General features: G+C 46.5%; 1 protein-coding gene across 3 annotated transcripts in view; it reads right to left on the reverse strand.

Annotated features, from left to right (window-relative positions):
• Window positions 1–21,583, reverse strand: part of DNM1 (dynamin 1) — a 65,592-nt gene that overhangs the window by 17,707 nt on the left and 26,302 nt on the right. For all 3 annotated transcript variants that reach the window (XM_063409830.1, XM_063409829.1, XM_063409831.1), the window contains exons 6-14: window positions 21,314–21,474; window positions 20,284–20,426; window positions 20,070–20,205; window positions 18,859–18,926; window positions 17,699–17,837; window positions 9,548–9,634; window positions 9,295–9,365; window positions 8,786–8,837; window positions 6,233–6,346 (exon numbers count right to left, since the gene is read on the reverse strand). In XM_063409830.1, the coding sequence (XP_063265900.1) occupies window positions 6,233–6,346; window positions 8,786–8,837; window positions 9,295–9,365; window positions 9,548–9,634; window positions 17,699–17,837; window positions 18,859–18,926; window positions 20,070–20,205; window positions 20,284–20,426; window positions 21,314–21,474 (971 nt within the window). The remainder of the gene's footprint in view (window positions 1–6,232; window positions 6,347–8,785; window positions 8,838–9,294; window positions 9,366–9,547; window positions 9,635–17,698; window positions 17,838–18,858; window positions 18,927–20,069; window positions 20,206–20,283; window positions 20,427–21,313; window positions 21,475–21,583) is intronic.

The following is a 21,583-nucleotide window of genomic DNA, read 5'->3' on the forward strand; positions in this document are numbered from 1 at the left end:
CTTAAACACATCCTAAGATTTTAAGCTGATTTAGTTCAAAAGCTCTGTAGACACTAGACCTGGGCTCGTGATTAATCACAACCATTACTGTTGGCTTAGTAAGCACAGCAATGGTAATTAACTCATCTGCACAAAAGTAAGGATATTTATTCACATCAGCTAAAATAACATGCAGATTTAAACCTGTAGCCAAGGGCAACCCTAGGAAGCCTTCAGGGTTTTTATGAGGAAGCACAGGCAGAAACCTGAGTTCCTTGAGAGAGGCTATAGTACCCAAAACTCCACTGTCACGACTCCTCTAAAGTCACAGCAACGCCCACAAAGGACAACTGGGCACTTCTCCCTGTCCCTGTCTTTGTGCCAGGGTAGGGATGAACCATCCCAGAGTATCTGACTTACTTTGCCAAGGTAAAGCACAACACACAGAGATACATATAAAGTGTTTCACACCCCTGAGAGAGGGTGTGTTACACCTCCCCAGTGCATGGTCAGTGCCATGATGGGAGCTCCAAGTGTTCATATTTTTGGTCACAAATCTTAACCACCCACATTAGGAGATGGAATCTGGACGGGAGACATGAGAATGAAGTCCTCTTTATCCCTGCAGCACAGGGAGAGGGAGCAAATCGTGTGGGCAGGGACTAACATCTGGAATCGCTACATGAGAGCCAGGCGTCACAGAAAGCGACAGCATTCCTCAAGTTTCCATGCAGGGTAGGGAACCTTCCTTTCCCCCGCACAACCCCATCCGTCAGCCGCTCACTTCCTGCCAAACTCTGCCTTCCCAGCAGCCAGCAAGCTCCTCCCTCGAGTCTAGTTAGCTTTCCACTGCCACGTCAAGTGAGGCAGAAGGACAGAAGGGAAGCAAGAAGGGAGGGAGCAAAAACCAGAAGAGGGAGGGAGGCTCAGCAATGCCAGGGCGTAGTGGGGGGAGAGAAAGAAGGGATGTGGATTGCTCCTGCAGCAGCCAGAGGTGAGCTGCAAGGGCAACTGGCCAAGGTTGCCTTCTGCAACCCTGTCAAAGGACCTTCTGGAGGGCTTGGAAGCAAAGGCTGGTTGTGTTTTGTTGAGGTTTGCTTGGACCTACTGATCTTCAGGACAGGAGATGAGGGTGCATGGGGCCTGAGGATCCTCCCACACACCTCCATGGGGAAGAAAAGGAGTTGAATGAAGCAACAAGTTCTGCGCACCTGGGTGACAGCCAAGACTTCACAGCATTTCCTCCTCGAACTGCAGTAATCGATTTTTTTTTCTCTCTTTCTAAAAAGGTGCAGCATATCCCAGGTGGAATCCAGGTACCAGCACTGGAAGAGGAAGGCGCTTGGAAACTTGCTCCAAATTGGAAACATGCAGGGAGCAACATTTCTTCTCCCCCCAGCTGCCAGAGGAGGATGTTTTTCCAATCAGGACTTGGACTTTCGCTCACCCCATCTCTGCCCCGCACAACCCCATCCCAAAAAGCAGGGAGGAGAGAGGACTAATGAGCTGCTGATTGCCGGAGAGCAGATCACAGAGGCTCCACTCCGTCTGCCCAGTGTTCAGACTACCTGTTCAGGACTACGAGATTGTACAGTAGTCTGCACATTGGTTAGGCTGTGCTGGGATACACCACACACTGCCAGTGCTGCACGGGGACGGCAACACCTGCACGGCAGAGGGACATGCTTGGAGAGGGTGGAATGGGGATGGCTGCATGCAGAGGTCACTCATCCCTCAGCCTGGGAGGGTCTAACCCTTTGGAGCCATGCCTGATCATCACTTTTACTTGCCTGTTCACCAGCCTACTCACAACCCTCTTATTTCTCCTCTGTCTCTCTCATTCCATTCTTATTTCTTTCCGTTTCATGTGCTTGACTCAAGGTAGCTGTGTTCAGGATGGCTTGTGTTTCACGTGCTAAGCTTTGCCATAAAATGCAGAAATAAACACACAGGCCTGTCAGAGTCACAGCTGTGGTGTGCTTTGCTACCTGAGAAGGCAGGTTCGAGCACGGAAAGGTGACTGGAGAAAGGGGAGTTCATAGTGTAAAGAATATTGGTCGTAATACAAAGAAAAACCCACAAGGGATTCAAAATTGCAGGTTTGGATGCTTGGGATGTTGTGTTTGCTTTGATGTTTGTCTGCCAGAGAAAAGAAGAGAAACAGTGAAAGAATAAATGAGAACTGATTAAAACTGAGTAAGATTATGAGAAAATACACACTTGTGAAAAAAGCTAAGTGCATGAATGAAAAGGCTCCAGAGAATGTAAAGAAAATGAACATGTTCCAGAGAGCACTGGAAAGCAGCATGAAAGCAGGAGAGGAACCACCTCAGAGCAGACCTGCTCTTATGTTCTTTAAAACAAGCTGGATGCAAAAACATGACTGCAGCCAACTCATCACAGCAAACTTCTGATGACTGGGAGCATCTGAGTAAAGGAAAAGGATTTCCACCAGCTGATCTGGGCCTCAAGGACATGGACTGGGGAGTGGAAGGGGCCAGAGAAGAGGGAAACGCATGTGTGCAGTGGGGGGGACAATCTCTATTTGTAAACTAGAATTGGGTAAGAGACACTGACAGGTACAGAAAACACAGCTATCTCATGACTCAATAAAGTCACATCTTCCCCACAACAGGAATAGAAGCAAAAGAGAAGGCATGAAGACAGAGAAGAAGCTCAACAGTAACTGATGCATCAGGAATCAACATGATCTGCAAGGAAGACGAAGCACCTGCATGCACCTGAAGCATCTAAAACTCTGCAGCCATCCCTCCTTGTACACACACAGGTCTCAAATGCAGTGACATTGCATGCAACATGTGAATACCCTCACACAAGCAAATAAGGTCATTCTTCTAATGTAGCCACCCAATCACACAAGACCCAAATTTCTAATACATGATTTACCTGAGTAAGGACAAAAGGTTCCATATCTGTATTGCACATTCACACAAATTCCCAAAGGAAGCAGGAGATATATCCATCCACCCAGCTGTGCAAACACTCCAGCACACAGTGGCACACAGGCACTCCAGCAGGAACAGCCACTCTGCAGAGCAGGGAGTGAGCTTTATGGGTAGGAACCACAGAGCACAGTGCTCATTCCATCCTGGCTACAAGGTCCCTGTCACCAGCAGCTCTCTCCAAGCTCACAGACCCTCTTTTCTTGCAGGCAGGAAAGCCCTGAAGAATCACAGGCACTGTGCATTTTACAAGGGATCTCGCAGAAGAAATTCTTCTATCACGTCCACTGTGGTGCTTGCTGAGCAGCCAGTGTGCTCTGGTGCAGAGCTGCTGCTCCACTGGGACACTGTGGCCCTCCCTGAGCAAGGAAACCTCACTCTGTACTGCCAGCAGCCAGAGCAGGCTCCTCCCCACCTCTCATCCCACTGCTGGCCTGCAGCATCAGCCCACAGGGTTCAGGAGGTGCAGGTACCTCAGGAGGGTCGCCAGGTCCTGGGAGGCCAAGCTTTCTGTGGGGCCACTCTCCATGGGGCCAGTGTTTGACTCATTGAAAGGAGACAGGAAGAAAAACAGAGAGCCCAGGAGCACACACACATGCTCTTGGCAGCAAGGCAGAGTGGGGAGCCAACTTTCCACCCCCGCCTGGCCCACTCTTTCCTTCCCCTCCCATTCCCCAGCACACTCCTTCAGGCCCCTCCAGAACATCAACAGCCATATATCCCTGCTAACATGTAATGCTGGGCCCTTTAAGACATTTTAAGCCTCAGTTCCTTTCTTCTCAGAGGCAGAGAAAAAACAAGCCAGTGCTGCGGAAAGACTGGTATTTCACTAATGGGGTCCAGATGTCTTCATTCCACAGACACTGGGTCCTGGCTTGTGGGACAGGGCAGGGAGAGGCAGTGTCCCCAATCCTCCTGGCCCCAGAGCTGCTGGCCTAGCCTTCACCCTCATCCCACCACACGCCACCTCACCCTGCTCCTTCCCCCATCAGCACCCACAGCTCTGCTACCAGCACTTCCATCCACAAAAGGCAGATTCAGCTTTCTCCTCGTTCCCTCTGGAAAGCAGCCAGAGCACAGGGGAACTAGGACAAGAGAGCCCACAAAAGTGCTGGGTGGGGCAGACACAGCCTCCCCCTTCCTCTTCCAGAGCTGAAGCAAAGAAAGATCATGGTGTACAACCTTTAAAAACACATGAAATTGTTTCAGGAGCTGAAAAGGACATGAGTTCTCCTGAACTGGTGAAGAAGGAGAGCTCTGTAACAGATATGCAAAAATCCCCTGTCTTACAGGGGACCATGCACTGTGAGCAGCTCTTGGGCATTGAGTCAGCTCCATGCAGAACTGAGGTTTGGGATGGGAATCCCCATGCTCAAGGCTCTCCCAGCTGCCCATCAAATGCACCAACTTTTAACCTGACTCAGTATTTGAGTCCAGGCAGACGTTGCTTCCTTTGTCCCTCACAACAGCCAGTGATCAAGGAGTTTGACTTGGGGAGGAAGCAAATAAAACACACACTTCCCTTTCCCCCCTGCTCCCACTCAGTTGAAAACAAAGGCTCCTTTCTCAGAGGCAGCTCAGACCTCATCAGTGCTGGTTCTCTGTGTTTAAGGGACAGGGGCTGGCAGGGAACTGTTTTCATTAGGCAGCTCTGCAGAAGGGAAATGGTGCAGACCTCCAGTTGCTATCAACCCCCAAGGCTGCCCTCCCTCAGGAGGGGAGGGAGGTCCAATCCCCATCCCAGACAACTGGAATCTATCAACAGTTTATACATCCCCACTGCAGACCGCCCTCCCTCCCACTCCCTGGGGGAAGAACAGGGAATTCTGATCATCTCTGTAATACAGATGTAGCAGCTGGCTTTGATTAAACTACTTGATGTTTATAACCATTCGACCTGCATATGAAGCCCAGAGGAGAGGGAAGCCTCCCCAAGCAACTCTGAACACAAAGGGCAGGGGTCTTACAGCAGAGAGACACTGATTTAGTAAAAGCCATTTCAATGCCTAGTTCTTTAATTAGGAAATTGCTGCCTGCTCATCCATAGCAGCACAGCAGCCATCTCCATACAGAAAGTAATATTTAGAGGCTGATTCATCACTGTATTTGTCATCATTTCTACCTGCTGAGAAGGAAACAGGCCCACTGATAGCAACTAGACAAGAAACCAGGCCTGGCTGTAGCTCCCAGACACAGTTCTGAGTGCCTCAAAACACCTGAGAGACACAAACCACAATAAGAGGCAGAGAAGTTTGTTAATTTGCAATCAGAAATCCTGAGCAACTCAGAGCTTATGACTACATCATACCAGACATTTTTCATCTCCCAGCACATTAAGTGGACTAAACCTTTCAATCATGTTCTTACCAGAACCATCCAGCTGTTCTTTCTCTTTTCAAAGTAATCAAAAAGGACAATTATCTACCTTTGTCTTGCATAGAAAGCGAGACACTGTTGACAGTGATTTCAGCTGGAACGATTCTGTCTGCTTATAACAATTCCCACTGAGGCAGAAACACATCACAGCATGTTGCCAGAATTGGTAATATTCAAGATTATCAAGCAACTCAATAGAGTAGGTCCATGTTCCTATCAGTGATGTTCCATGCATCACTGTACTCTTGATCAGCAGAACTTTGACCATTTACAACTCAAACAAATTTAAATATAACACATTAACATAACACATAACAATATTAACATATTAACATGGCATGTTCAATATAGAATCTGTAAAAAGACATTCCTATTTTGCATGTTTAAGAGCTGGACTGGGGAGAGATTAAGTAATTTACTCGAAGTCAGAAGGAGCCAGCACCTGAGATGAAGCTTCAGGTCCACAGCTCCTATGGCTTTGCTCTGAGAGCTTTATTTCTTGTAACCAGGGGATGCATGAAATCACTGTGATGTGCCTTCAGAAAACTCATTGCTGCCCACAAATGCCTAAAAGTCCAAATCTTGGACCTAACCCATCAAACCCTTGATGATCACAGCTGCCACAGCAAAATGAATAAAGGTCAAATTCATTCCAAGTGCCTGTCAACTTTCCACTGAGCCAGAACTTCAAGCATAAATATTACTCCTTGTGCGTCAAACAAGCCACACTCACATCAACTCAGAAATGCTCAGCAGTACTGAGGCCATGGGGAGCCTGGCCCAAGGACAGTTTCAGCTTGTCACAAGCTGCAGACAGCACTCAGAAGATTCATCTGTAATACCCAGCGATCTGAAGTGCTTGTCCTCATCAGATGCCTGAGACTTGAGCAGCAGAGTTGAGTTGAGCTACTCACCTCATCATCCTTGTACCAGGAGAGGTTCTCCGCCGTCAGGACAAACCAATACTCCTTGGAGCCACCCTTCATGATGCCAATGTTGTTGATGGTGAGCCAGCCCTTCCGGATCACCTGAGGGGGTGAAAGCAGTGAGCATTAACAAGGACAATTATTCCTGGCCTTAGGTGCCAGAGGAGGGAACCAAGGGTACCCCTACATGGAAAGACAAGGAACATAGTGCTCTCTGCTGCTGCCAGAAGAGCCCCCCATTCAACCAGCCAGTGAAGGTCCTTGCCCCAAAAGGGCCAGGAACAGCATAAAAAGGAAGCAGGAAGGAACCTGACAGTGCTGTGCATTATACCCTCTGCCAAGAGGAAAGAGATACAGAAAGAACTACATCAGGAGTACCTTGGACACTGACATAACCTACAAGCACCAAATCACAGCAAAACACCCAGAAAAGGCCATGCCTAGAGAAAACCAGGACAGCTTTCAGCACACTGCAGGCGTGGAGTGCTTCACTCAACTCAGGGTAGAGGGAACTAGTTCAGGACACAGCTAAGCACCCCAGAAAGAATTCAGTTTAGTAAAAGAAGTCACTAAGGACAACAGAACAAAATGGTGCATCTGGAATTAGGACCCTGGACCTCAGCATACCCAGGTATTTGGGCAGTCATATTAATCTAGGGCAAGACAAGTTCTTAGAAGTTTAGTGTGTAAAGAAGCCAGGCTATAACTCTTTAGGGGATGCCTATTCACTAAGAGCTAGTTTAGAACTCCACATGTGCCATAATCAAATGCAGGTATGCATCAGCCTAAAAGTATTAGCTTTTACTTTTACTGCCCTATTCACACCCAGAAACATCTGTGTGCATTATTTGTACCTTGTTGTATGGATATGCTTGCTGCAAACTTCCTGGCATTGAAAAACCACGAGACTGCACTGTGTATTAGCAGGCTGCATTGTGTGAGCAACCTACCCAGTTGGACTACCTGGTTACCTGCCCTGGAGGTACAGGATCATTTAATTGGCAATTTACTCTGTAAAGGGAAATGTAAGAGCCTCAGATCTTCATCTCCTGCCTTCTACACTCGAGCTAGTCCTACTCTCTGTGTGGACAGGAGGGGGCAGTGGAACAGAACTACACATCCTTGGATTGCTGCTTTTTATCTCCACCCACTCGAGAGATGTACCCGCAGTTCTGAATTCTTCCTCAACACACTACCTTTCCACCTCATTTTTGCTTCATCTGTGTCTAATGCCAGCTGCCCTCCTCTCCCCATTCGGCAGCAGAGGGAATAATGTGTTTATGCCCTGGTTTTGCCTTCCCAGATGCAACATTAATGTTCATTAGCACACCCTGCTGAGTGGCCTTCTACTCACCAGGATCTCATCCTGCAAAGGGGAACCATAGCAACAGCAGCAGAGCAGAGAGCAGGAGAGGAGCAAAGAGAGGAGAGATTATTACCAGGAAAGCTGGAGCAGGAGAAGAGAGGCTCAAAAATAAAATAAAATAAATTGGAGGCTGGTACCAAATCTTTTACCCCAGGTGTTAACACAAGCAATCCCCATCCCAAAATGAATCTGCTAACAGAAAAGCAAAAGCACTTTAGAGGTAGATCCAGAGTCTGCCCTTTGCACTCTTCTACGCTCAGCTCTACTGTAAGGGACTGCAGAGGATGGGATTCCCTACAGCTGCTCTGAAATGGCTGAACAGCCCCAGCCTGCTGAGAACACCTGCCTGCCAACAATCTGAAACACTCCGCAATGTCCTGTCCAGGGAGAGGTGGCCAAACGTTCTGTTATGAAGAGGATGGATGTCAGGAGTGAATGTCTTTTAAAAAGACTAAGCAAAAGCATTTGCTTCCATTCTCTATGAAGCTGCTTGTAAGGCTTTGTTTCCAAGATCTTCTAGCCAAGATAGCCTTGCCATGTCCCCTAGCAAATCTGGGACAAAGCATCATTAGTCTCTTTTTAATTCTGTGTATACTCCTTACAATTCCTGGAGGATTAAAGGAAGTGCTCCCCTCCACTGCTGTCTTCTCCCATGGGTGTGTTTGCATACATACCCACTACAACCATGGCTATCATCACCCTCCATCTCCCTGTACATCTCCCAGTGCAGTTTCTCAGAAAAAGGGTCCATGAATTCTCTTGAAATCTCTTTTCAAAAAGCAGATACCACTCATGGGAAAGACAACTAGAAAGGACAGTTCTGTAACAGTTCAGACCTAGTGTTCTGTACCTCTCACCTTGGCACAGTTAGTGAAGGGGCTGAAGAAACAGGAATTTACAGAACATTAATTAATAAGGATTTCTACCAGAAAAGCAAGACCAGATCTTGATTATCAAGCTGCCATTGCCCTCCATTGCTGCCAGATGCTCAGTTCTTCCTGACTGCAGGGAGGCTAAACCACTATCCTCCAGTTATAAAAAGTTTGAAGAGTTAAAAAAAGGCAACACAAAACAACTTAGAGCAGTGCTGCAGCCAGCCCAGCACTTATCCACCTGGTAGCTTCCAGGTAGCAAACACATCCTTGCAGCAGTGAAGGAGATGGAACTTGGCCTACCTGGTTACCAGCTGCCTTCTTCTTGCTCATCTGGCTGCTCCTCTGCTGAGCACTGCAAACAACAGCAGACATGGAAAACTTCTAAGGCTCTTCTTGATCACCTGAATCCTCCTCCCTTTGGTTAGCTGCTACAGTGAGCTGAGGCCACTCACCACTGGCTTCCAAGCCTTAATAACCCCATCTTTTGCCATCTGCTCTCTCAGCCTGGACTACTCATCTTCTCACTCCCACATGAACCTCATTTGGGTCACTAACCCCCCATAGCTGCTGGGATTTTTTGTTCTGACACAAACCTAATACTGTAACACCCCCTTCCATGCATCTCTATTCTCACCCCAGCCTTGCAGTCCAGAGCCAGTGAAAAAACATGCAATACTGAGAGCTGCACCATTCTTGGGCCAAGAGCATCTGCACCAGGGCCTCTGCACCCCATTTACTGGAGCAGCTATAGGAGAGAGCCACAGGAAACACATGTGGAGAAGAGGAGGCAATAGAAGGTGGGTGCTTACTTGGCAAAGCCAATGAAATCCTCGTGGTTTGTGTTCATGTAAGCCAGCTCAATGTCTATTAGAAGCATGACCTGCCAAAGAGAGGCACAGAGCAAGAGGTTAGTGACTGACACTGCTGACAGGGGCACACAGAGCCCTGGACATTGTTCATCTGACCCCCTCTGCAGCCAGACACCCCTTGGCTCAGGCCTTAGACCTCTTCAAAAGATGTCCCCCATCCAATTTCCCCATGACACACGCTCCTGATCCCCACCTGATCCTTGGTCCTGCCTTCTCTCTCACGGATGTGGGTGGTGACAATCCTCTCCATCTCCTCACGCAGATGAGGGTACTGGCTGAGCTGCAGGAGAGAGGAAACACGTGCACATGGGAAAGGGAGGTAAAAAGGGGGCTGCAGCCCCCCACATGTACACATGCACACATACACCTTGCTACCAGATACTCTCAAGGGAAGTTCTAGAAAGCTGGACTTGCAGACAGATTTTTCCAAGTTCCTGGAGGTCTGTTGCAGGCAAAGTTAATTTCTGCTTGCTCTGGGCTCTAGAGAAAAGCCCTTTTCAGTCTTGCAGCAACCTTTCTGTCTCACCAGAGCCCTGCTCCAAACTCACCACATTCTCCCTGTCATGAGGCTTTTGGCAAACCTCAGATGTAAGTACACTGCTTCTTGCTTGTTGGGTTTTTCCCATTAAAGTGAGTAGTTTCTCTAGCTGTTCAGCATCTCACTGTAGTAGGCTAAAAAGGTGAATGGCCTGTTCTTACAGCCTGTTAAGTCCTCTAGGAAGTGAAGTGGATTTCAGTCCCTGTTTGCTGAGGGACTAAGCGAAAGCATCTGTCTCTCCAACATCTACAGGCAGAGACAGGAGAGCTCAGGAGTTCATGTCTCCAAGAAACACCATGCTCTGGGCATCGAGCTGCTTCTACCTGTTCTCCTGTGCTGGAGAAGGATTACACAGCTGAGATCTATATTCACATTACATCTACAGCACATTTTTTGCCATATTACCATCACTGAGGAGTGAATCCTTTCCTGCTCACACTGAGAAGCAGAAAGACTCTGGTAGCTGTGACTCAAGGGAAGATTATCTACAGAGATAACACCTGAGTTACACTTCTAGAATCAGCACCTTTAAAGTCCTCTGAGTTTCACACAGCATCTGCCTTCCTGCCTGGAGTCATCAACCTCTAGTGATTCCTACAGCAGCAACTGCTGCATCTCAGGTCAAGCCCAGCACAGTCAAATGAAATGAATCCTGTAGATCAGAATCCAGCCCTGTCTTCCCTATTTCACTTCTCCCCTGTGAAACTATTTTCCCTGGGGTTTTTTTATTATCACATCCAATTTGACTATGATGTCAAACAGTATTTCCCAATATCAGTATTTTATACTTGCTGTAGGAGGGGTATAAAAAGAAAAATCTCATTTGCCCAAGGCATGTACTGCATTTGTTTTGTTCCTCCCATTTATGAAATCTTCTTAAACTGGTTTGCCCTTTTGTTTTGTATACATAATTATAACGTGCTACAAAATGTGCATCACTTCTGGAAGCCAGATCCCACACTAACCACCACCAATATTCCTAACATCTGCCAACAAATAGTTTCAAACCCTTTGAGCCCCCTTGCAGTCAAACAAGTTGCAATAGCCTAGAACTGGAATTTGGAATAGATTTGACTCTATTTTTAAATGTGTGGTTTGTTTTTGAAGGCCACAGAGGCAGGAAAAAAGAGGAATTAGTGTTCCCCAGTACCACCTTGTCTTGAAAGCAAAAACTGAGTGTTCTCCATGATCTTTTGGTTTAGGCAGCTGGTTGCTTCTGAGACAGACAGGGAAAGCTTCCTGTTTGCTTTGGGGGGTTGGCAAAGGATAGATGGGCGAGTTATGTCAAACAGAAAAACAGGAAGTTGGAAAACCTTTAAGCAAGTCTCAGCTTCTTTGCTTCAAATTAAAAAAAAAAAACAACCAAAACCCAACAAACACAGTCAAACAAAAAACACATGAAACCTTCCCCCACCATCCCAGTCCCAACCAGTTCAAATGCACACAAAGTGCAAAACAAGTAGTGGTTTATCCAGAACCCAGCTTGTCCAGCAACATCCATGTGCAAAAATAAATTGGCAGCATTGGTCCCCATGCAGGAGCTTCGGACCCCAAGCATGCACAGGAACAGCAAGGGTGGGCAAGGAAAGAGGATAAACAAGCCACAGGATGATGTCACACCACCAAGGAACATGCAACAGTGTATAGAGGGGCAAGGAGTTATCACCAGCAGGACAAACAGCACCCAGAAATGCCATGACTCTGAAAGACAGGAGAGCAGGCGACCCTTCGAGGGGTAAAGTCTGTCAGCCTGGGATCGTGTCCCAGCTCAGTGGGGTTTCGATCCTGTTTTAGCATCATTTTCCTGTTCAGTCAAAATACAAGCTCACAGCCCTCTTTGAAAACAAATTTGTCCCAATGCTCCTTAGTTCCCCTCTTTGCAGATTCTATGAGTCCTTGCCAGCACACCAGAGATCAACCTTCAGCTGAAGGGCTGCTGACTTGCAAGACTTTCCTGCACTTGTGAGACACTGCAGTGCAGTCTGGCACAGAAGGCTCCTGCTTTTGGAAAAACACTAGCTAGAACATTGTCCTTCCAAATGTAAGGGAGCATGCTTATTCCAGCTTTCTGTTGCCTTTGGAGCTACTCTCCAACAGCAAGAAGCTCAGAATCAAGCCAGTTACAGGACAGCTGTTAATGGCCATCTTCTTCAGCCTCAACTTTTTCTAATAGTTAAGAAACAGTCAACTTTTCATACAGGAAAACTGTACTGTGAACACAGATGGGTTTGTCACCTTCTGTGTTCTTTGATAGTCTCATAATAGTCAATCTTTACAGCTTTATCAACTGTACATACAATGATTTCTTCACCATCTGGGGTGAAATGAAATAATTGTGAGAGAACATAAACAATAACACACAAAAGTTCAGGACAGTAACAAACCAAGGCTACAGGACTGTTAAGCTAATTCAAGAGGTGTTAACCCGAGCAGCCTTCCTTTCCAGAAGCCTGGCAGGACTTCTGGTGAATTTAAAGGTTTTTGTCATCTTTTCAGATGCAGCATCAGTCCACAACAAGGCAGGCTGGGTATTAACTTACAATTAGCATCAGTCCTAAAGTAGCCTTTTCCAGATGCTTCCCCTAATAGCACATGCTCTTGTCCATGTCAAGCAGTTAGAGCTATTAACATGCAAAATAAATATTGCAAATTAACTAACATCCCTGTGCTGTTACTACCTTACACCATCAGAACCCATCTCAGATCCAGCTGCAATCCTTAAGTGGCCTTTTCTTTCTTTCTACTCTTTCAGAGGGAGGTACAGGCAAGATTAACCTTCTCACTACATGCAGACTTTTAACTTAAAACATTACTAAAGTCTTCATTTTTTCTTCCAGTACTATTGCTACGTGTTTTCATTCAGGCAATTATTTTACATTTAACATCTGCCTCCCTGGCATTAACCACAGCCATTAGTCTCCTACAGTGCCATTATCACCTTCCTTACAGGATTACTCAGGTTGCATCACCTTGGAATATCCTCACAGGGTCGTCCATCACATCATGGATTAAAAATCCACAGAGCAAGTGGGTATCCAGCCACTCTAATGACATGGTCCAATAGAGAAACTAGAATTCAACACTCTTGGGGTTTTTATCATCATCCCTCTCTCTCCCCACCCAGAGCAGACATCACCAGCTGGATACAGAACACAGTGCAAGCAGTCACACCCATCAAAATAAAAAATCCACATTAGAAATAGGCTGGAAAGGAGTTACTCTGCCTCACCACATCAGACCCCACAATATGGCAACAGCAGGACTCCTCAAGAAATAGACTGGGCAGAGCTTGGGGCATGTCAAAGACATGTCCTTACAGAGGTGGCAATGAGCTCTGCATTCCTAAGTGAGCCAGACTTCATTAACTCATCTTTTGCCCTCACTCCGAACACACATTCATTCTTATCTTCCATTCCTTCTTAATTTAGAGCTCACCAAAATGCTGGCGAGTCTGGCTGTAACCCTGGAAGAAGGAGACTGTAATTTCCAAGTCCTAAAACAGCCCATGAAACAGTCCTTTCCAACTCAGTTTCCAGAACACAGTTCTGTCGTGCCACATGTTTCTGGCCCTTTGCTGATAAATTTAACATCAATTGCCACATCTGCCTTTTTTTTAAAGGAGGCATGTGGTGCCCTCTCCTGGAGGGAACCAGCCCGGGAATCAAAGCCACTCCTGCCCCAGCCTTCAAGAAGTACTCGACACCTTCCCTGTCACTCTCCACCTGCTGCTGCCCTCAGGCTTCACCTCCTGTGGTTCACAGCAAGCAAGGAAAAGCACTGAACTACTTCCCCCTGAGCACAGCCCATGGAGTGAGAAATCAGCAGGAGAATGATGCAGAGGGTGTAATGCCTGGAAAAGCTTTTCTAAAAGCCTTTTGGAACTCTGAATGTCTCTTGCAGAACATCTTGCACTTCAAACTTTTAATCGACTGCTGTTTTGTAGATGCTATGGCTCAATATGCACTGCAGACCACACATGCTGTGGGGGTGGGAGGTATTTTTCTGGCTTTTTATCTTTTTCTAGGGTACCTGGATTTAAGGGGGTCCCAGAAATAACAGCTAAGAAGTCAAATGTGCAGGCAATGGCACAGCAAACTGGTCTTACAAAGGGTTTCATCCACACTGAGCCAGACAGAGCAAAAGATAATGCCAGCTTAACCCACTGGGTCCCAGCTCACTGCTCAGCTAAACAGCCCATCAGTTGTCACCCACTCTCCTTGGCCTGCCTTTAAACTGCTCCTGTACCTGCAGGTTGCTGCTCTCCTCTAGATGCATTGTTATATTAATTTTCTCTGTCTAGATCTGCTGGAGTTCCTGGTGTGTGTGTGTGTGTGTGTGGATAAAGAGCATGGAAGTGTGTGGGAAGGGGATGGGCATTGACCTTTCTTCGATTTTTTGTTTGTTTACCTTTTCGCTACACTTTCTGATGGTGGATGTGAGCTCACTCACTACCATATCCACACACTTCAGACTTGGCTCCTTCAACTTCTGCACCTGCTTTTTCACTATGGCTTCAAAAGCGAGGTCAGGCGTGAAGAGACCCGTTCTGCATGGCAGGGGAAGGGTGGGAGGAAGCAACGAGGAAGAAGAAAGCAAAGCAGAGAAAGAGCAGGAAGGAAGAAGAAAGAAGGAAGGAAGAGGGAGAAGAGAGAAAACACAAGGCAAAATGAGAAGTGAGATTTTGGTTCATTCCATTAGTTTACTGAACCAGGTGAGCATTGCTATGGGGCCTGTGCACTGCCAAGTATCAGGAGAGTCTACAGGCAAATGGAAGTGTCAGAGGGGGTATGAGGTACGAGCAGCTGGGCCAGTGAAATGGTGAGCTGTCAAGAGCAGGATGAATGAATGGAGCCCCCAGGGATCAAGTGATCACTTCCTGAAGGAAAGCTTCTTTGGATTTCAAGACAAAACTTCTTGACAGTGAGCCGAGCCACTGCCTCTTTTCCTAAAGGTTCACCATTTTCTTTATCTTCCTTCCCACCACAGTTATCTCCCCTTCCCCTTTCCTTCCTCTCTTCTTCCCACCACCATTATCTCCCCTTCCAAGCTTTCCTTATTCCAGCTGCAGGAAGCCTGAACAGGAGCCAGGCTAAGACCTGCAGAGGTCTGTCACTCACATCTTGTTTTGGCAGAACTGAACTGATCTCTCTCAGTTTCAGGGATTTGGGCAAACCACTCCACTTACAGAACATATTTCATCTCACCCACCTTCCCTGCAACATCAACTTCCTCAGTAAGAATAGATGTTCCCAGTATTTAGGAAAATGCAAATGTGCTACAGGACGTCCACAGCTATACAAAGCATCCATTATACCTGCAGAATCAGACCCAACATAGGCCTGCTTTGAGTTATAAGGAACTATTAATTTCCACTGGTATTTTGTGGTCTATGTTCTCAATGGCTCTACTCAGGGAGAACAGAAAGTCCACAGAAACTAAAGTTACTAAAATATAGCCAAGATCAATCCAATTCAAGACTACTGCACCCAAAAAAAGTTTTTCAGCACTTCTTTTAACACTTCAGAGCTTCTACTGGATGCTCTTTGTTACACAATCTGAGTTACTTGTCTTACCATTACTACTTTGCCAGTGCTTTCAGGGAATAGCATGCCCTTGGCATGGGAAGGGGATATTGCTTTTCTAGAGCTGCAGTTTATAACCACACCTGGGGTGCCTGCAGCTAACAAACCCTGGGGTGGCTATAAATAACCACCATTTCATGTAAATCAGGTATTTACTCCTTCACCTCATCTTTCACATCTCTGCGTATAACACCTGCAAGTCCCCAAGCAACACCAGTATTAAAACACTCTTCAACACATATTAAGGGATGTATAATCACTCTGCCTTTTAAGAAGCAAAGAGTTGGAATATGTTACACAATTTGGATTCACCCAAGGGTCTCTCTCCAGGTGCCAACAATGCCCCTTTTGAGCAAAGCAAGAGCATTTCCAGAGTTCAGTTCACATCCTCTGACCCAGCAGAGATGTCCTAAAAATCCAGTTGCCCAGCTAAGCTCAAGTTATGCTGTTTCCCCCACCAGACTTTGGGGGAAGTCTGACTTTTTAAAAAAATTAGTCCCTTACAATACCTGAGTATCACCTGAATGACAGTATTTTGTTTCTTCATATACAAAATTGGAACCATGGCTACTAGAGCACACACAGAACAACCAGAACTGAAGTCAACCATGAACACCTCAGCAGTAGGATCCAAGCTGAAATGGAATCCTTTATTCCTCAATCTGTGACATTTCCTCTCCATGCATGTCATCTCTTCTCCTCCTGTATTTCCCGCCCTGTTGTACCCACCACCTGATCACTTGAGGAACTGCTGCCTTCAGAACAGAGGGTTTATTCTAAAATTATCAGTAAAAAGAAGAATGAAAAATAAATAATGAAGTAAGAAATAGGAAGTGAAGGAAAGGATGCAATGAGAAAGAATCAATGGGCAGTTTTGAATAGCAACTCATGGATGGAGAACAAATCAAAAGAAGCTTCAGAGGGCATGAAAAAGGAGGGCCCTTCTGATCCAGTTAGCAGGTGACTCTGGATACTTGGCAGCCCGAGGGCCTGTGCTTACCTGTCAACAGGCTCTAATGGCAATTTTCTGGGTGCTTCCCACAGTCACACACCCCAAGAGAGGACAGCAGGACAGAAAAAGGAAGCTCCTCCAGCACACTAGAAACCTGAGCAACCTCTCACTGCATCCACTTTGCTCTCCCAGTCTGTCCTGGGGGGCAAAGCACGTTCTGCACACCTGAGCCCTACTGCAGAGGCTCTTGGCCCTAAGGACCAGGCACTTGTGCAAGGGATGGCAAGTGCCACCACTTGGGCACCTGTCCCCACCCTTGCAGAGAGGGGTCAGACTGTGTGGAAACCTCCTGCAGTGCCCATTTACCTGCACCTGAATAGCCAGTGGCGATTCCAGTCTCCAGTGCCCACCTAATCCTAACTGAGGTGCCTTTTCACCAGCACCCAGCCCTGCCTGAAGCAGCAAGTCATGGCTGAGAAGAATGGCACAAGTCATCTTATCTTGCTCTCTTTCAACCCCAACCTCAAAAACAAAAGCTGCCACATCCAAAGGGCAGAATTAAGGCAGGTTCCCACCCTTGACCCCCCCAAAAATACCAGAATGGATCCCAAAGGGCAAAGCCTGATGCCCTCTCTCTTGAGAGAGAGTGCAGATGGACACCAGAGGCTGATGAACATTTCTAACTTGCTTCTTCTCAGCCATGTGCTGCTATTCCAGATCAGGATATGGACCAAACCAGCCAGAAACCAAGCCAAACACCACAGGAACATTTCCTTGAGATACAACCCACAACTCTAAGTGCTGTAGCTCTAAATTTCAGCCCTATACATCCCCAAGGGCAACTCTGGGATTAATCCTCTCACTTCTACAAAAAAAAAGGCGGCACTAATTTAAATCCTAGTCTTTGGCTTGGAAAATAAACCCAGATAATAAATTTAAAGAAAAATGTAGCCATAGAGAAATACTATTCCTTTGGTTTTCAAAGGAACCAAGAGTCATGCTACAGACAAAGGGGTGGCCAGGACAATCTCCAGCATGCCTCAGCTCCAAAAGATTCAGGGAGCAGAGCCACAGCACACATCCCACTGTGCTTCCTTTCTGTTTGGCTTGTTGGCTGGATCGCTCCAGGCTGGCTCTGCTCAGGTCTAGTCATGCTGAGGAGGTGGTGAAAACACCAAGTGTGGCTGCAGGCAAGTCCCTGCCCAGGTCACGATGCTGCGCCGCAGCCAGCGAGCAGGTGGAAGGTGCCAACTCCATGCTGCCTCTTGTTACCTTCTTGGTGCACTGTCTAACAGTATTGATTAACTCCGAAATGACCATGTCCACGCATTTCAGGCAAGGCTCTTTAATCTTCTTCACCTGCTTTTTCACAATGGTCTCAAAGGCCATGTCGGGTGTGAAGAGACCGGTTCTAAACACCCAGGGTGGGGACAAGACAAGGCAGGAAGGGGAGAAGGGGCAAGGAGAATGTCACAGCGTTACACACATATCTTGGAGCAGGCACTGCCATCACCAAAACCCGGGACATTTGGGCTGGGAAGTGTCACATCCCCTAGAAAAGCCCTGATTGAAGTTCATAAAAAACGAGAAATGCTTGGCACTCGCAAGGAAGGAGGCAATGAGGGCAAAATGGATCTTAGCTGGACAGCCATAGTCATGTCACCATTTCACCTCAGCCTAAGGGTGGCAGGGGCTGACCCCTCCACAGTGTATTTCACCTCAGAGCTGTGCAGGAGATGAGAACTGCTCTGGAAGATTTTCTTAAGGGTTAGGACACTGACACATCTGATACTCTTTATCAGGTTCAGCTGGTGACTGACCAAGAGAAAGGAATGAAAATAAATCTAGGTCAGTGTTTGTTCACATCCCTGTGTGCAGAAAGGCTCCAACAGGCACCTTCCCAAGAGTAGCACAACTCAGGGCCTCAGGGCTGAATTTTCTGACAACTCACCTTCACACTGAAGGGAACACAAACCTGTTTGCTAACTGTGTGGGGCCAGTGGGACCCTGGTGATGGACACGCCAGTGCTCCCTCAGATTTCCAGAGGAGGAGGGGCTCTGTACCAACACTTCTTTTAAACAACTAATTGCTGGTTAGTGTGAAAATCAACGTTTTATTTTTTAACTAAACAAAGGAGTAGTATGGGGTTATGGAGAGTATCTCTCTTCCTACCCTTTCATATGTAAAGGCCCAAGAAGGATGGAAAAGATGTCAAGTTACCCAGGCTTTTACCTTTTAGGCTTCTGTGACTCCCACATGGGAAAAGAAAGCAAACTCACTTGAATGATTGTCCCTATCCATGATTCAAGCCAGAGGTTATCCCTCCCTTTGGCTGACCTACCGTACCTCTGAAGTCTTCAACTCCATTTGGAAGGCCTAGGAGTATTTACAAGGCTTTCAGCCAGAGCTCTGCCTAGCGTGTGATACGTGCCTGATACCGTGGATGTTCTTGATGGCGTAGCTGATCTCCCGCCGCAGCTCCTTCTCATCAAACTCCATCTGCACCAGGAGAGAATTCCATCAGAAACTTTCTGACACTCATTTGCACAGCAGGACGCAGCAGAAGACTTTGAAGGGAAGAGGTCCCATGCCAGCACTGCCATGCTGAGTCCAGCACAAAACTGCTGTGGCCAAAACAGGACACCCTGGACACACATGAACAGCTAAGGGCCTCCATTTACCGATGCCCCAGCTGTTCTTAAGGAGTTTCTTTGAGATAAAGCACTAGGACTGAAGTGTTAGATGGCTTTCTAAAGCAAATTGGTTTGCCTCACAACATTTACCATGAGATCTTGGCAGCTGCTTTTTCAGTGAACATCACAAATGGATAAAACATTTTGTGTGAATTGTAAATCTAACACAAGGAAGGCTATTTATTTCACTAGAAAGGCCTCATCTTATTCAAATGTGAAAAAAGGAAGCAATATGCAAAAAATACTGAAGCAGAAAGCTCTTGAAGCTCTCAAGTTGGTTCCAACCTATATTAAAAAAAAAAGATTTTCAGTACCCCTCCTGGTCAGGTTAGTGTACTTCACCATCCAAAAAACTGTCTTTCAATAAGAATCCTCTTCCACTGTTAAGAGGGGAGTACAGTTCCTACACCGTTTCCACCTCTAGGCCATTGATAGGGGACAGACAGAAGCAATCACAGGCATACCTACAATTCTTTTTCTTGCTTCTTACGTATCTATGAGTCCAACTTTAGATCTAGTCTGATGCTCAGGATCAAGGAAATATGAGTTTCAGCACTATTCCTTCTATATGAAATTCAGTTATAGTAGCTTTGTTGTAACATATCTGTGAGGGCATTCAGTCATTGATTTACCATTGGTTGTGTTAAAGTGGTTTTTCACACTCAATTTCACATTTAGGATTCAAGCCAACAAATACTGTCATTTACCTCAGAGAAAGTTAAGTTCTGCCACAAGAACAGGGACAGAGGGAAAAGTCAGCACTACGGGAAGGTTCCAATAAAGGAGACAAACAAGTGAAAAAAGGTGATAAAAGGGAAAACCCTGAAACAAAGTAGCTGAAGACAAAGTTTGCTGATGAAAGACAGCAGGAGGAGTAAGAAGACAGGCAGAAGTAGTAACACACAAGAGCAAACGAAAAGTGTATCTCAGCAGCATGAGGAAGCAGTACCTTCACCAGTTCAAAGGGGAAACGCTCATGGAAGATACGGTTGATCCGAGCTCCTCCCGACAGCTCATAGGTGTCAATTTGGTCTCCAGAGCCTTCAATGCGTTTCTCAAAGTCCACAGCAAACTGCTGGACCATCCTGAAAGAAAACAAAAAGCATGAAGTAGAACTCATTGCTGAGCAGTCCCTTCCAGAGAGGGACACTGAGGCCACTTACTGAAGCAGAGCTTTGGTCTTGCGAGCGGGGTCATCAGGGCGAAAGTTCTTGTACTCCTCCACCTCCTTCTCAATGGACAGGAGCTGGCTCTGGAGCTTGTTCCGCAGCCCTGGCAGCGTGTCACGGATATGGTTGGTCAATTGCTGCACAACAAGAAGGTTTAAGATGACAATAAACCTCTAGGTAGTTACTGAGAAGAGTTTGCTGCCTCCACACTACAAAAAAGATGAAAGCTTCTCTCTCTGTGTTCAGTTCTTCTGTGTGGTGCTAACAAAATGTCTATCCCAGGACAAATACCAGTTATGAGCTGAAGGTATTCCCCCCTCCAGCTCCTGCCTATTGCCCCCTCTTCACCTTCAGTTTACCTTCTAGTCTGGTGGAAAACTCCCCTCCACTCAAACCCAAGAATAAACTTCACATACAAGTATTAGCACTTACTTTATACACAAGGGTAAAGGCTATTTTGCCTTCAGATTAGCACACCATTGACACCCCATGTGGTGGTAAAGGCTTTTTTCCAAAAAAAGGGTCAAAAGGCCAAGGTGGAAGGAGCTAAAACCACTCATGAGACTCTAGTAAGAGGGTTCCCACAATGCAGAAATTTGTGGGAAACTCCAGTTTAAAGATGAATATTTGAATAAGGAGAAATAGGAAAGAGACTCTCTTCACTTCAGAGAGTATTTCAAGGGAGCAAGGAAGGGAAGCAACAGCAAATTGCTACTGTGTGAAAAACAGATAGCCTCAATAGATGGGAAAAGACCATCAGTATCACATAAATACTGCTGGGTACAGAAATCACTAGAATTTAGAAGGTATCTTTTAACTCAGCCAGAAAGACCTTGCATCCTGACAGTGTAATATACCACAAACCAACTACTGAATTTGAAAGTGTATATACCACAAACCAACTACTGAATTTGAAAGTGAAAGGATAAATCTGTGCTCTGCCTTTGGTGTGCAAGCTCCACTACTGGCCTCAGTGTGTTTCACACTGACACCACGAGCAGCAGTTCCTGACTCTGGACAGTACCTGGTTCAGCACTTTCTGCAGGAATGGGGTTCCCATGCGATCAGCCATGTGTCTGTAGGCTGGGTGGGACAGAAAAAACTTCCTCTCTGCAGCCAGAGCTGCCTGAATATCCTTCTTGCCATCTATGTCCTTCTGACTTCTGTTGACCACACCAATGTAACCTGTGAGATTAGAGATCAGGATGTAAATAAATCTTAGACTTGAGATGGAAGTTATTCAGCCAGCAGCATTACAAAATAGGGATTCTAGTGGCAACACATTCTTAGGGGC

This window comes from Prinia subflava, chromosome 12 (genome assembly GCF_021018805.1).
Source record: "Prinia subflava isolate CZ2003 ecotype Zambia chromosome 12, Cam_Psub_1.2, whole genome shotgun sequence".
Classification (NCBI taxonomy): Eukaryota; Metazoa; Chordata; class Aves; order Passeriformes; family Cisticolidae; genus Prinia; species Prinia subflava.